This window comes from Pan troglodytes, chromosome 8 (assembly GCF_028858775.2).
Source record: "Pan troglodytes isolate AG18354 chromosome 8, NHGRI_mPanTro3-v2.0_pri, whole genome shotgun sequence".
NCBI classification, from domain to species: domain Eukaryota; kingdom Metazoa; phylum Chordata; class Mammalia; order Primates; family Hominidae; genus Pan; species Pan troglodytes.
The window spans coordinates 97,777,122-97,791,917 of NC_072406.2; the positions used below are offsets into that span (position 1 = coordinate 97,777,122).

At 47.2% G+C, this 14,796-nt stretch overlaps 1 protein-coding gene and 1 long non-coding RNA gene across 5 annotated transcripts in view; one reads left to right on the top strand and one right to left on the bottom strand.

The window, feature by feature from the left end:
- The window catches only part of LOC107966779 (uncharacterized), a 30,732-nt gene extending 18,833 nt beyond the window's left edge, over positions 1-11,899 (top strand). The window contains exons 5-6 of one of the 2 annotated variants that reach the window (XR_008537449.2): positions 8,777-8,880; positions 9,234-11,895. This is a non-coding gene — a long non-coding RNA (uncharacterized LOC107966779). Of the gene's footprint in view, positions 1-8,776; positions 8,881-9,233 lie in introns of both variants that reach the window. The other variant, XR_001706724.4, reaches the window with a different exon arrangement.
- Positions 2,935-14,796, bottom strand: part of GRID1 (glutamate ionotropic receptor delta type subunit 1) — a 779,753-nt gene continuing 767,891 nt past the window's right edge. For 2 of the 3 annotated variants that reach the window (XM_063781959.1, XM_016918777.4), the window contains exon 16: positions 2,935-6,081. In XM_063781959.1, the coding sequence (XP_063638029.1) occupies positions 5,653-6,081 (429 nt within the window). In that variant the 3' untranslated portion in view covers positions 2,935-5,652. The remainder of the gene's footprint in view (positions 6,082-14,796) is intronic. The other variant, XM_016918780.4, reaches the window with a different exon arrangement.

Below are 14,796 nucleotides of genomic sequence, written 5' to 3' on the forward strand. Positions count from 1 at the left end.
TACAAATGACCCTGTTAGCCCAGCCTACCTACAGCCACTGCAGGGGTGCACAAGCGGATACTCACCAACTGCCCTGAAGCCACTGGAGAGAAGGCAGCAGATGTGGAGGCTGAGGTACCTGATAGGCTGGTGACAGGGAAGGTCAGCACAGGTGCAGCAGCTGAGGCACAGTGGGTATGCTCTCTGGGAGGGAGAGCCAGCTGTACTGGCAGGAGTACACACTAGGGACTCAGACAGACAAGAAAGTGAATCCCAGCACTGTCTCTCACCAGCTTTGGAACCATGTCTTTTTGAGTTTCAGTTTTCCTATCTATAAATCTATTTATAATATTTTTTTACCTTGCATGGCTGATCTGAGAATGAGAGAGTGTTTGTATGTGAGGAGTATAGTACAGTCTCTCAAACACCACACCTGATCAAGAAACGGTCACTGATATGGATGATAATGGGTATTCTTATTAGGAAGCAGGATGTTTTGGAGAATGCTTGGGGCTTCTTTGCATATTTCAGGGATTCTGGTTGCAAGTCAGGATTTTAGAGCAAGGGACTGATGACACAGGAGGGTTTGGTGAGCACACCAGGCAGCTTTGCAGACAGCAGGCCACATTGCAGGAGGTGCTCCTCCCTCCTCGGCGGCTGATTGCAGAGCACCGCTTGGCTGATTGTTGTATTGAGACTGTGCACTGGGCAGGGAAGCCCTGAAACAGCCTCTTTTCTCCCCTGGGTTCTGTTTCTGATGAGCCTATCTCCATTTGCTTACATCACCCAAGCGCATTGCCATGTGCTTTAAAACTCTACATGCATGTGCCTGATATGGTGACTGTGTTTGCATGGACTTCGGTGTTTGTGCATGAACATGTACATATGTGTATATGTGTCTGTGTGTACTTATTTTAGATGTACAAGTCTCCATATGTTGGTGAATATTTTGTTTTCCTCTGAGTTTGGACACCCCTGAGCCCCTGGCAACTGTCTACTTGAATCTGCCAGCAACTGAGCTCTCCTTGGGTCACATTTGGTTGCTCACCCTAAGTAATCCAGGTCTATCTAGTGCCCTCTCTTCCAGATCCCAGCCATTGGCCATTGTAAACTTCTGTGCCCATCTTTTTTGTTTTTTGTTTTTCCTGCAGACAGAATTTCTATTATCTTTTGAGCTCAGTGCTCAATGTCAAGTTCAGAGGTGAGACAATAAAGACAATAAATGCTGGCAGGGGAGGGATGATCAGACATTACAGACAATTGTTCCTTCCTCTTTTGTAGGAGGTGACTATTAGCTCACCTGATTTATCTGGAATAGGTTCAGTTCTCTCATAAGTAATCTCCTCTGACTAAATACCACCACTGAGAGGCAAAAAAAAAAAAAGACAATGATTAAAGTTATTGGCACAGAAGAGGGTTATTTATGTGCAGTTTCTTGGTACAAAGGGTGAGGATAATAAAAATAAACAGTTTTATTAAAAACAATTAATGGCATAAAAGAATATTTTAGATACTAAAAATGTTACATTAGGAACAGAAATGCTGCCTCTTTTATTGTGTCCACAGCAAGGAAAGGTCAGTTAAAATTGTCTGGAGCTTTTATCTCATTTTCTTTTGCCAAGGCTAGGAGTACAAAACAAGCCTCTAGTTAAGACACAGAGGCTAATTCATGAGCAGATACTTTTGGGAGTGAAAGTTTCCTGAAAACGAAGCTGGAGGCACTCAATTAAGTGACCCCTTCACCTTGGGAGCAGAAGGTCACATAGAGACCTGAGTTATCCATTAGACCTTGCCCATCTCTGTTATTTAATAATATTTAAAATATGTTTAATATTTCAACTTTTTATATTTCTATCATCTATTATTAAATGGAATGACTTTTAAATGAAAACGCACAGGCCATAGACTGCGTCCCTCCATGTCCTCGTGGCCTTTAGGACCACTGGTCTTTTCTTCTTTAATGTGTCTGCTTCTCCTTTAGTACTTGAAAAGACAAACATTAGGTATGGAATTAGTTTTACCTTGGCACTATTCAGGGGATTTCTGATTTAGGAACTAGGCAGCAGCTTCTTAAGAAAACAGCCCTTTGTGGTTCCCTGCAGCTGCTCCTGTCCACCCATCTGCTCACAGAATCCAGCGGTGTCTGTTGCCCGCCCCTCAGCCCCAGTCTGAGGAGTGGCCCCAGCGTGGAGAAGCCTGTCCTTGGTGCAGGGCAGAAGAACTAGGGCTGGGCATCCTCCTTTTGGTTTCTAAAAGAAGAAATTTTGATCATGTCAGACAGCCTCCTCAGATCAGCTTTACTGAGCTTGAGGCCGACAGCGGGGCTGTCCCCGACAAAGTCACTGAAGCCAGGGGACTTTTTCAGAGGTCGGCTGAAAAGCACACACATCTGGGGGTGGAGGATCAGGTTGATGGCTTGAGGCCTGTAGGATGACTGAGGGCATAAGATGTTCATTGGAGAAAGGTCTCCACAGATCCCGTAAGGGCCAAACTTTGAGAAGCCAAGCTGGGGGTCCAGCCAACTTATCTGAGGTCAGGGTGAGTGCAGAGATGAGAGTGGCAGCACAGTCAGCTGACAATTAAAGGGGTGTTCATTCCTCCAGGCCATGGGAACACTTCTCTACGCATGATGATGACCCAGTTCTCTCCTAAGACACTTCCAAGAACGTAATATTTTAAAGAACACTGTTAGGTTAACCAAAAATTAGACTTGCTGCTCAGCCTCTCCCTCACACTGTACCCTGGTTGGTTTCAGGGAACTCTGGATATGCACTGGGTGAGGAGGGCCTGCCCCCACCTCCAGGCATATCTGAGACCCCCTTGAGGAGAGGAGTTTTCCTCATGACTGTCCCTGCCGATAGCACAGAATTTACTTCATGATCTCAGCATGCCCAGAAACAAGCAGACAGTATTTCTTCACCCCAGAGAATAAGAGCATAGGGAGCAAAGACAAGATTTATTATTAAACAACTTTAATCCAAATGCTGATTATTATTTGCAGTGTCTGAAGGCACAAAATATACCTAAAATGTATGGAATAGTCTAAACAGAGTTATAAATCCAAAGAGCAAAGCATGAAAAAAAGATACATTCTGAGCTGACACAGAAATCTGAGTTGGGAAGTTTTTTTTTTCCTAGAGAACTTGCTTGAATATCAATCATTTCCCCTCATGCCAAGGGTAGAAAATTCTAAAAAAAAAAAAACAAAAAAAAACATAAACATGGTGAAGAATAACACCATGAGGTGTTAAGGATTTTGTATAAGCAGAATACTTCTCTTGAAGATGCTGGTCTCTCTCTCTCTCTCTCTCTCACACACACACACACACACACACACAAACACACACACACAGGCGCACAAACACATCCTCCATCTCCCTCTCTTTCCTCCTTGACACTCATTCTAAGCAGAACCATCCAAGAAGACATCCACGCTATCTATACCCCAGAAGACAGGCCATCTCAGGGGGCGATGAGGAAACAGAGTTGGTGTGAGATAAGGCAGTGAGACCAGAGTTTGATTAAAAAAATAGAGAGATATATATGTGAAAAATTGACCATTCAGGGCAGGGCCCCCAACGTGCTGATGGAAAACAAAGCCTGCTCTTCCTCGGGGTCATGGTAGCCCACCTAGGCTTCTCTGAGCATGCCTGGCTCCAAGGTCCACATGCTCTGATTGGAGAAATGTCAATGGATTGCCTAGGTAGCACGAATATCAGACCATTCTCAGCATCCAGCAATAAATAACATAATTATAAACACTCTATTCCCCACAGTGCTTTTAGCTGACTGTGTGATTTGGCCGTTCTTTACTGCTCAATCATGTCACTAGGGACTTTAGGAAAGAAATCAATCCTGGGATAGTTATCACCCTCATAAATACATCTCTCTAGAAACTCTACAAGGCTATAGAAGAAGCAATCAATAGGACTTTGTATTTCTCCATGATCACAGAACCAGGCTCTCAGCTCCCTGATTACTGCTGGCTGCGGGAGCTCCACCTCCTTCAGTGACAGATGTGGGCTGTGTATTCCATTCTGACGGGTCTGGAGATCAGACTAATCTTTGTCTTTAGGAGAGGAACTGAAGTGACACAACTCAGATTCCCCCAGTTCCACTCCTAATGGTTCTTTCCCTGATTCTGTAGTTTAGTTGCCTCAGAAAGGGCAACTGAAGGAGGGGGCGCTGTTAGGTGGTCCTAGGCTTAGAAAACTGGGCTTCCCTGCAGCTGTACCTGCACAGGGATAGGCCTGGAAATCTCAGAGGATATCAGATGCCTGAGTGGGGAGGGCCCCTGCTCTGGGTTGGATTGCTGCTTGAAGAGGACTCCAGGTCTGGTCTGGAGAGGGTCGTAAAGCTGGAAGGGAGGGTTTGTGCTGGAGCCAGCCCTGTTTGTTGGACTGCCTACAGGATTTATGACCCAGAGATAGGCCTTTACTTTTGGGGCTACAAGCAACTTCCCTGGTGGATGGGAGTTACACTTATGCTTCTCACCTAAGGGGCAAGGCTTCCTCCTACCCAAATAAACATGGTCTCTTTTCTCTATTTCTCAGCATGCCCCATCACCTGGAGTACTGGTCCACCCACCTGGGCACCTCCCCCAACTCTTACTAACAGAATCCGTTTGCCTGACACCACAAAGCTTCTACTCCCTGCATCTATGGCCTCACTTCCTTCTCTCACCTGGGACCATGGGTCCAAACCCAAGGGAATATTCTTCCTCTACCTGGCCTTTTGTTCCACCACCTCACCTGGTCCATGCAACTAACCCCACCTCGCAACTCCCTGCCCCCATGGACCTTCTTCCAGACCAACCCCACCTCTGCCCAGTCTCCCTGAGGAAACGATGGAGTCTGCCCTCCTTCCCCCAATATTCTATCACTTTTTGATTCTTCTAATTTTGAAAAGAAAATGAAAAACAAGGCCAACAGGATGATATGAGAACAGCTCAGTATCAAAGCCCTCAATTACCTCACTATGGGTAACTGTCAGCTTCTCTCAGGCCCATGGGGCAGAGGCACACTGCAACACACAGAGCGGTGACCAACTCGTCCCGCAAGATCCAAGACAGGACAGGATAGCCCTGAGTCCAGGGGCACCTCCTCAGCCCCAGGCTACCCAGAACAGCCGATCACCCTACAGCACAGCAAGCCCAGTTGGGCCAGCCCAACGCGGGCTCCAAACTCACTCTTTATCAAGCTGAGGGACTAAAAGGGACGAGGGGCCAGGAGCAAAGAAATGGGGCAGCAAGCTGTGGGACAAGGCAGCGAGTGGCATGTGGGGCTCCTCATCTTCCCTTCTCCCCCAGCAGAGAGGGGCTCCTTATCTGGTCGCCCCTCCTGCCCTCAGAAAGGCCCAGGAATGGGGGGGCTCCTTTGGCACTTCAGAATGATCACAAGTAATTTGCCTTTTTATTCATATAGAACAAAATTTACAAAGTCATTCATACAGTTTTTGTGTTTTTTTACTGACTTCGAAAATTGGGAATATTCAAAATACACTTTTACCCCACTCCATTCTGTCATTATTTACACATATGTACAAGAAAAATGAAAGAGTCTCTGTGTATGTGTGTGTGTGCGAGTGTGTGTGGTTTGTGTTGTTGTTTTCTTGTATTAAAAAGCTCTGCTGGTCGGGTGGGTGGGAGGGTGGGCAGGAGGGCAGGCGGCGCGGTCAGATGGAGGTCCCGTGGGAGGTGTCCAGAGCCTCTGGAAGGACGCCTCCAGGCACGGGCTGGAAGGACATGGGGATGGGGGTCTTCACCGGGCTCTGCCGGAACAGCCCCCCGTTGGGTGACCTGTGTTTGCACTGCATGGAGGGCATGGTGGCCGAGCTGCTCAGCGGCAGCGGCAGGTTGCTGCTGGGCCCTGATGAGAGTGTCCGGCTGGTGCCATGGCTGCTCTGCTCTGGCAGAAAGGTGCTGACCGAGAGCTGGGTGTTCTGGTACTCCCGTGTCGGCTCCAAGGTCTGGGTGGGAGCCAGGCCCCCCATCTCCAGGGCCGAGAGCTCAATCGACGCTGGGGAAATCTGCTTGTGAGCAATGTCTTCATCCATGAGGCTGTTCATGCGCCGGTGGACCTGCTCCAAGTTCACTTCTTTGTCCTGGAGGGAAGGCACAGGAAGGTCAGGTGGGGCCTTAACAGTGAGTCAAGGCTGGCTTGCTACAGCTCTGGATGTCTGGAGTCACCAGGCCTGGTCAGCCTGTTGGGCTGTGGGCGAGTATCCCTTTCATGTGGCTCCCACCTCCCCTCAATTATATGGCCAACCCTCAGTTATCTGGGGAAGCCAGGGGGGAGACATGATCCCTATGTAGCAAAGAAGATGCCATCAACAGGCCTTGGCTGCATCCTGCCTTGCCTCTGTACTCAGTTTAGAGTCACTGCCATACCCAGAACCAACCCTTAGGACAAGATGCTTTCAAGAGCAGGCAGAGACAGGAGAAGAAGAAGTCCCACAGGAATAAAGGAAATAGTCCTTGAGCCCCTAAGGTGCCCCATGAATTTGCCACTTAGAGTTCAAGACGATGAAAAGACTTTGTATGATCATCCCCACCTTGCGCAAAAGGAGGTTCAGGCTCAGGAAGTTTCAATGATTCATCAGAGTCACAGGCCCATCAGTGTTAGAGGCAGCTTGGAGGCCTGGAGCCGGAGAGAAGCCCTGCCTCACCCAGTGACCTGTGTCCTCCCTGTGCAATCTCTTCAGGCAGCCCAAGGAGGGGGACATATCCCTGTCTGGAAGGGCAAGGGGGCATGGGTTCCTGGGTGGAGATTGTGAGGAATGGGACTTCCCCAGGGTCAGCTGACCCTCCTGGTTTCATGAGGGTTCAAGGCTATCTAAGTGGGTGATCTCACACCTGATACTGTCTCACCACAGTGGGTGATATCACAGGAAATTACTTGGCTTGTTTATTTGCTTAAGAAAGAAAACAAAACAGAACAAATATTGTTCCTTTCAAATAACTTGATGATTTGCCTACAATGTCAGAATAATTAAAGGCAGACAAACTGCCTGAAAGCTCAAGGAAGACGTCATCTCCTTCCTTGACTTCCCCGCTGTGAGGTGGGCACAGGACCTGGTGCTCAGCAGAGGAGCCATATGAGCTTCCCGGTGACGTTGAGGCTGCAGGGACTTTGTAAGCAGCATGGGTGCTGATGCGCCAGGGAATGTGGTGACCTTTCCCTCACCTCAAACTCCTAGAGAAATACAGTCCCAAAGCTCAGCTCCCAGGCAACCCTGCAGGTGGTCTCATGTTGGCATCTTGTATTGGAGAAAGGAACCCATCCCCTGTCCACCTTGCAGGCGAGTTAGAAATATTAAGAAATGTAGAAGCCCTGAATATGCCTTCAGAAGGAAAAAGAAGGAATCACATGAATCTAAGAGCCATTCCAGTGACTGCTTTGAGCTTCTGTGGGGATAGTGGGAGAGGATTTCCACCCCCAGAAGTTCAACTGAATGATAGGCATGAGCCCTGACCAGATGAGTGCATGAATCACAGGGCTAACCCCCACAAAGGGTCAACTCAGTGTTCCTCAAGCAAGGAGGTGAAGTGCTCTGCAGTTCACTCCTTGCCTCAATGTCCCCTAGCATATAGAAGGTGGGACCACTGCTCTCTCTGCACCTTTATGAGTTCATGGTTGGCACACATGGTTTGGCTTCTGATGAGACACCTGCTGTCAGTCCTAGAATCTTTCCCAGGACAAGAAAACTGACAACACCCATAGGACAACTGACAAGTCATTCCAGGGCAGGAGGAAATCAAGACAGCCAACTGGTTTGAGAATAGAGTATGCTATGGGATGTGGCTCGCTGTCATAGGTGAAAATGACATCAGAAACCATTGGCACAGCCTCACAGGCACAGTCACAACTCCAGTGATCTGAAGCCCACCCACACAAGCAGAGCTCAGCTCATTGGTGCTGGGAGACCATCTCTGAGTTAGGGTCACCTCTGCATGGCAAGTGTCGTCGGGAAATTGGGGGAACTGGCTGGAGAATGCCAGGCTTCTACTTGTCCCAGCTAAATTATTCATGAAATGTTTATGCTGACTCCTTCAAAGGTTTGTAAAATATAGAGCAAACCAAATTCAAGTTATTTTCCTAATTACCTTACACCATGGTGGAGCCAGTTCTGTTCAACTTTGCTACTTTTTGTGTATTCTATTTTATTTGCTTTGTTTTCATTTTGCATGTAAGACTACTTTAGGAATATTTTATAACCGTTATACAGTGTGTTAGTGGCTTAGCGCCACTCAGCGTCAATGATCTTTTCCCAAGGAAGTCTATGGTTTATTGCTTTTAGGGAGTTACTATCCCCACTGGATAACAGTTTGACAGGCTATCAAGAGACAGGTTACCTAACGAAGAGACAGGACCATGATCCAAATAAGGACAGTAAGACTGAAGCTGAATCCGGAACAAAGAGACAGAGAGACAGAAAGCAGCAGGTGCTTCATCTGCTGCAGCAGTGGGACTCTGCCAAACTTTCTTTTCCACAGCCATCCTCCTAGTGTTCTGGGCCTCCAGACAAGCCCTGACCCTTGCCCAGCATCAAGCCTGCATCTCTAGCATTCTTGAGGCTGCTATGAGCTCCTGTTAAACTGTGGATACAGTGTCATCTGTATTAGCCAGAATCAGTGCTACAATCGTTTTGGCGAATATTTGTATCTATAAGGCATGTTCATTTCAAAATGTATGAAGGGCACAAAACAAGTACCAGGGAGTCTGGAAGCTGAAGTAGTTGAGAGAGGAATTCAGGTACTTTTAGGGTTTAATAAGATAACCTTCTGTCTTCTTTGCAGCTAGCAAAGCTTGGAGAAGCCTGAACAAGCTGGTCACCCTCACTGGCAAAGACTTTCATTTCCACGGAAGGGAAACTGATGACCTGGGACCATTGGAAGAACTAGTTAGTAATTAATCAGTTGCATAATCTTCCCTTATCCTCTTTTCTAATTTCCCTTCAGGACTTTAAGGACCCCTTTGAAGATGAAAAGAAAGAAAGTTTGAGTGGACTCAATTAAAGTGGGAAGCAGGTGTCTAGGTTCCAGGGCTGCTGAACTCTGGATTCTGGCAGTTGATAGAGGGCCTGGCCTTTTTTCTCAGTCAATTGAGCACTAGCCCAGGGTGTTCAGGAGATGCTCCCATTTTGTTAGAGTTTGGAGAGGGGGAAAGATTAACTTCCTGTCCAAGAAAGCCACAGGGAGGTAGGAGGTTGGAAGTAAGGGACAAGGTGAAAGAACTCTCTCTATTTAATGCCAGGGAAACAAACATGAGAGCTTCGGGGAAGACAGACCAGCCAAAATTCTCTGAAGGAAGATGTAAGTGAGGGACGTTTCTGAGCTGGATGACTTCACCACTGAAGTGCAAGTGAGAGGATGCTGGAGCATGGTGGATTGTCAAGTGCCAAGCTGGAATAGTAAACGCAGTGGTGGGGAGTGGATCCGGTAATACTGGAGCATTTAGAATCAAGGCCAGCCCTCAGACTGAATGTGGAGATAACTAGTTCTCTGCCAGTCTATTATTTCTGAAGAAAGAGCTTGACTAAGTTTATTTTACTCACATTTTTTTTTGCTTGTCTCAAATTAAGTATGGATGAAGCAGTTCTAAGGACTGCAAAGCTGCGCAGCGGGAACCAACTCCCTACTGCAGTTATCATTCGCCTTTAAAGTCTCCGTGTCAAGACACACAGAAAGTGTCTACACCAAATGGACAAACGTTCCAGGGGGTTTCCTTCCCAACTGCTTATTAAGAAATCCATCCTCTTCACATCAGTGGGACTTCATTCTACTCAAATTCCATCAATTTCCAATAGCTCCAACACGAGGACAAACCCTGGGAGATGAGGGTGCCATCTCAAGTCTCTTATTTTGGTTATTTAACTGAATAAGAAAATGTGTATAACTGTAGCAAATGACTCCTATCTTTCCTGGAAAACAAACGCAGCCATTTGCTGTGTCTCACTATGTGTCCTTTAAGTCGCCTGCTCCTGCTGCTGTCTGTGGGAGCCAGAGCTGAGGTGCGCAGGACAGACCGCCTGGTTTGGAAACCTTGGAAGCATGGTCTGCTTGTATTACCTGGGGTCATAGATTTAGCACTCATAAAGTCATGTCTGTCTGTTCCTTCTGTGTCTCCAGCCAAGGAAAGAGGAGACAGGAGTAATCAGCCTACTCAAGGAAAGAGGCAGGGGTGATTTGAATAATTATCTATCTTTTAGACAAAATACTGCATTCTATTATGTTATGCAAATTCAAATAATGGGCTTTTTTATGTGAACTACATCCGTTTACATCCTCATTATCCCAAGGTTTCAGTATTCGGCCAGGTAATGACAGCTGTGAAAACGGACTTGGAAACTTACTGCTATCTTCATTAATTTACTGTAGGTAACTGACCTAGTCAAACATCCCTGAATATGATAAAAAATTCACAGACTGTGTTTACTCGTGAATCCCACTGAATTCCAGCTTTGCGTTTCTCATCCCATATTAAACATGACGACAGATGCACCAACAGAGGTTACTGGGGAACCTCTCCCAGGCATTGTCTTGCAGAGATAAAGTTCTGTAATTAAGCTGCTGTTCACCAATGTGGAAATAATACAGTGTATTGGAAAACGGTAATTAACTAAACTATCATCTTTGTAACAGCCTGTTACACATGGGACTCCTTAGAACAGACTTTGCTTGGAGTCCAACAGCTCTTATTGTAAGTTGGGCAGGAACAAAACTGGGGATGAGGAACTTCCCCCTGACTGAGCTGGCTGTTGGTGGCACTATCCTGTTACCACTGAGACCAACCAGGTGCTAAATGGGACCCAAGGGCTGGGAGAAATGCTACCAACACAATCTTCAGTGTTGTTCCCAAGACTTACCCAACCCCAACGGGCCGGGCTAGGGGTCTGAGAGTATTGGCTGGGTAAGGACAAAGGAGCTCAAGTACATAAGTGAAATGGTCTCAGGAGATGGTGGGCAGTTTTTCAAAGCATCAGGAGAAAGAGTTCTGATCAGTTCAATCGCGGATGTTTTAGGGAGGGCAATGAGAGCGAACCGACAATGACTTCACATCGTGGGTGGTAGCAGCAGGTGCACCGAGGAATGACTGAGGCTAGGGGTACGGCAGCTTGCTGAAGCTCAGGCAATTCCACAGTAAGTGGAAGGTCAGGACGAGAACTCACATCTACCAGGTTCCCAAACCTGGGCTCTTTCCTTTTCCTTTTTTTTTTTTTTTTGTTTGTTTGTTTGAGACAGGGTCTCCCTCTGTCACCCAGGCTAGAGTGCAGTGGCCCAATCTCGGCTCACTGCAGCCTTGAACTCCTGGGCTCAAGCAATCCTCTTGCCTCAGCCTCCTGAGTAGCTCGGACTACAGTCACATACCATCTCACCTGGCTAATTAAAAAAAAAAATTGTAGAGACTGGGGTCTAGCTTTTTTTGCCCAGGCTGGTCTCCAACTCCTGGCTTCAAGCAATTCTGCCTTGGCCTCCCAAAGTGCTGGGATTACAGGCATGCGCCACTACACCCAGCCCAAAACCTGGGCTCTTTTCCATGACACCAGTGTGTCAAGAAATTCATCCTCCCCATACCAGTGAGACTTCATTCTACTCAAATTTCATTACCCCAGTAGCTCCTCACCTTGGAATGTTGGCGTAAATCAGTGGTTTTCATCCTTGGCTGGATATCAGAAGCACAGGTGGAGATTTTAGAAATTATGGCAGTCCAGATCTCCCCAATATGACCCTTTGGGAAACAGGGCCCAAGCATCTGTATTTCTAAAAAGCCCCAGAATTAATCACCTCTGACATGCAGCCAGAATTAAAAGCCATTGATCCAGCTGCAATGATTACACAACAATTTAACATCAGTAACGTCTTCTTTACGGGAGGTCTTGACTAGTTCATTCATTCAATAAACGTGTTTGAGCTCCTACTACCAGATGAGCTAATGTTCTTGGTAAAGCATCTATCTTGGTCCCTGGCACATAGAAAGTGCTAAATACTTGAATTATATTCATCACCCCTTAATGAGAGCTTCCACTCTTCCAGAGAGAAGGCACATTGATGTGAATGCAGAGGTGAGGAGGCACTGGTGGATCTGAAGCAGAGACAGGCAGGTAAACCATTACTGGCAATGTGGAGCACACTCAGCAAGGGGGGCTGCTAGTGGTGGCAGCAAGCAGAGGAGGCTTTGCCAAGTGATCTGGTTTTGAGATACACAGCGGTGTATGGTAAATGTTCCATGGCTTCTCACTGGAGGCCGTGGGCTGAAGCATGCACACTCACTATTCTTGCTCTCATGCTAAGCCATTTGCTCCTGAGCATAGTTCTCAGGCCAGGCTGTTTCCAGCAGAAGGGAGAGATTGAGGTTCAGATAATGTAAATGTGTAGCCAGAAGCCAGGAGCCAGGAGCCTGGCCCCAGGTAGAGCACCGAGTCACAACCTTCATTCCCAAGTCCTCTGGAAAATGCTACCTCGGAACCCAATGGGCTCATGCACATACCCAGAGGAAAGGACAGTGCCCTGGCCTTTTGACAAGCTTGCGCCTGGGAGGCAGCAGGGGTACAGAGGTAGACACATCGTTCACATCCCATCTCTACCCTTCTCACTTCTGAGATGGATTTCATCAGGGATGAGGATGCCTTCTTCAACTACCGAAGAGGGCTAACAAGATTGCTCAGCACAGGAAAGGAGCCCTAAGGTGTCACTTGTCTCTCCCATATTCCTCATTGCCTAGCCCAGGACCTTTGGATAGAGTAGCCCCTTGGCCACCAACAACCAAGCATGTCTCTGGGCCAGGCATATCTTTAATTCACTTTATATGCCTTCCCTTGTTGAATCCTCAGTGCAACGCTGTTGGGTTGGCATAAATGAAGAAGAAAAATGTACAGACTGGCAAACTCTTTACATGCAGTTGAAGAAGACATCAAAGGAGTGGAGGCAAGAAAGGGTGTGGAGTTGAAGAAGTGAGGGCCCCTGGGATCTAATCTTTCACAGTGGGTTGGGGCATGCAGACAGAGGCTGCCCACAGCCAGAACAGAGGGGCCATCTGCTTCTCTGCCCCCTGCTGCCTGGCCACCCTGGCCTCAGCCAGCTCCTGTGTGTGATGGAAACCAGGCCAGGGGAGGGCAGGCAAGGCAGAAAGCAACAAGAATTCCAAACTCTGAGCCCAGTGATGGATGACTCATCCGTCACTCCTCATGTCTTCTCCCATTTGTGCAGTTCTCATCTTTATTTCATGAATATTTTATTCTCAGAGCAATGGCTCCACATCCCCCATAAATCTAGAGAGTGGCTCTTTACTGCATCCATGGAGCTTGTGCATTCACCTGCATTGGGTAACTACATAATCATCTGATTCCTTAGAAAAAATATGAGCTGAAATCTACATGAATATTAAGGGGTTGAACGCACATTACTACTCTTCTTCAAGTAGGTGTCTAAACTGTGACGACATCCTAGAGCAAGCCATTAAGCACAACTTGGGCTCCACCCAAAGACAGGTTTCTGGCTCTTAAGAAATACGGCCAATGCCTCAAAATGAAACATTCAAAGATTAACCAGACACTCTCACCTAATTGCAGATGCTGCCCCATAAAACACAGGCAACCAGTAGCACAAAGTAGTTCTGGATTGAATACCATCATTATTTTTTGAAGGTCTTAAGAATATGCTTCTAAAAGACTGTTGTTTTGAGCCGTTTCCTGCCTATTCCCTGCATGATAAAGTCAAAACCTCTCAGTCTGGCATTTAAGTCCTTCAGAGCAGGCCCCGTATCCTTCCCCAGCCTCCCCTGCCAGCATCTCCTTCCTCACGTTGACACTTCAGCCCTTGAGCTCCAGGAGGTATGATGACTTTGTTCACCTCCAGCTGTTCACCCTGCCCAAAATGCAACTTCCTATCTCATCTTTAGTACCAGGGTTTGTATCAATGCTTCAAAGCTCAGTTCTAACAGCTCTGAGCCCCAAGTAGTCTTCAATAACCAGCACCCCTAACCCCTCTGACCCCACCATGCCCTGGCTGGGCTGGATGTCCTCGGTGCTTTTGTGATACCTGCTGATCACTGCAGTACAGCCTGCTCAATGAGTGGAGACTGCTGGGCCCAGCTCTCTGCCACATCTGTGCATGAGGAAGTAAGCTCCCTGAAGGCAGGGGCCAGGTCTCTATAGGCAGGCTTATTAAAGGAAGAAAGGGAGAGAGGGAAGAAGGAAGGGAGACATTGCATTTGAAATTTGGAAACCCATAAAAATATGAAAAAGATGGAATATTTCCATGCAACCCTTCTTAGCAACACCAGAAGGGGTTGGAGGACAGGCAGCTGCTGTGCTTTTCCAACCTGCCTCTCTCCATGTGTCCTCATTCCTATCTGGAAGCAGGTTGGCAACAGGGGCAGGAAGTCCCACATTCTGGAAGCAGGGCTAATGTATTCATCATTTCATAACTGAGATCCTGGACTTATGCAGAAGCCAGAATAAAAGGTAGGATGTTTTACCGGCAAGAAAGGAGCTGTTCCTCACAGCTAGGTTATCCCTTGGTCTCCTGGTCTCTCCATTTTTTTCTCTTTTCTTTTCTGTCTTCCTATCTATGTCTCTTTAACAATCACCAGTCTCTCTCTCTCTTTCTCTGTCTCTCTCACACACATAGACCACAACAATTAACTGTGGGTGGTCCAGGCTGAAATTGTCCAAACCGTCACTAAACTAGGCATTGTGAAGGGACAAAGCTAAAAGCAGACAATGACTTCCCATCCAAAGGACAAGCTCTCCCTGCATGTAGCTCACAGATGATAGGCTAGAGGCTGGGGCTGAGCCTGAACCTGTGTCTCCAGGCCC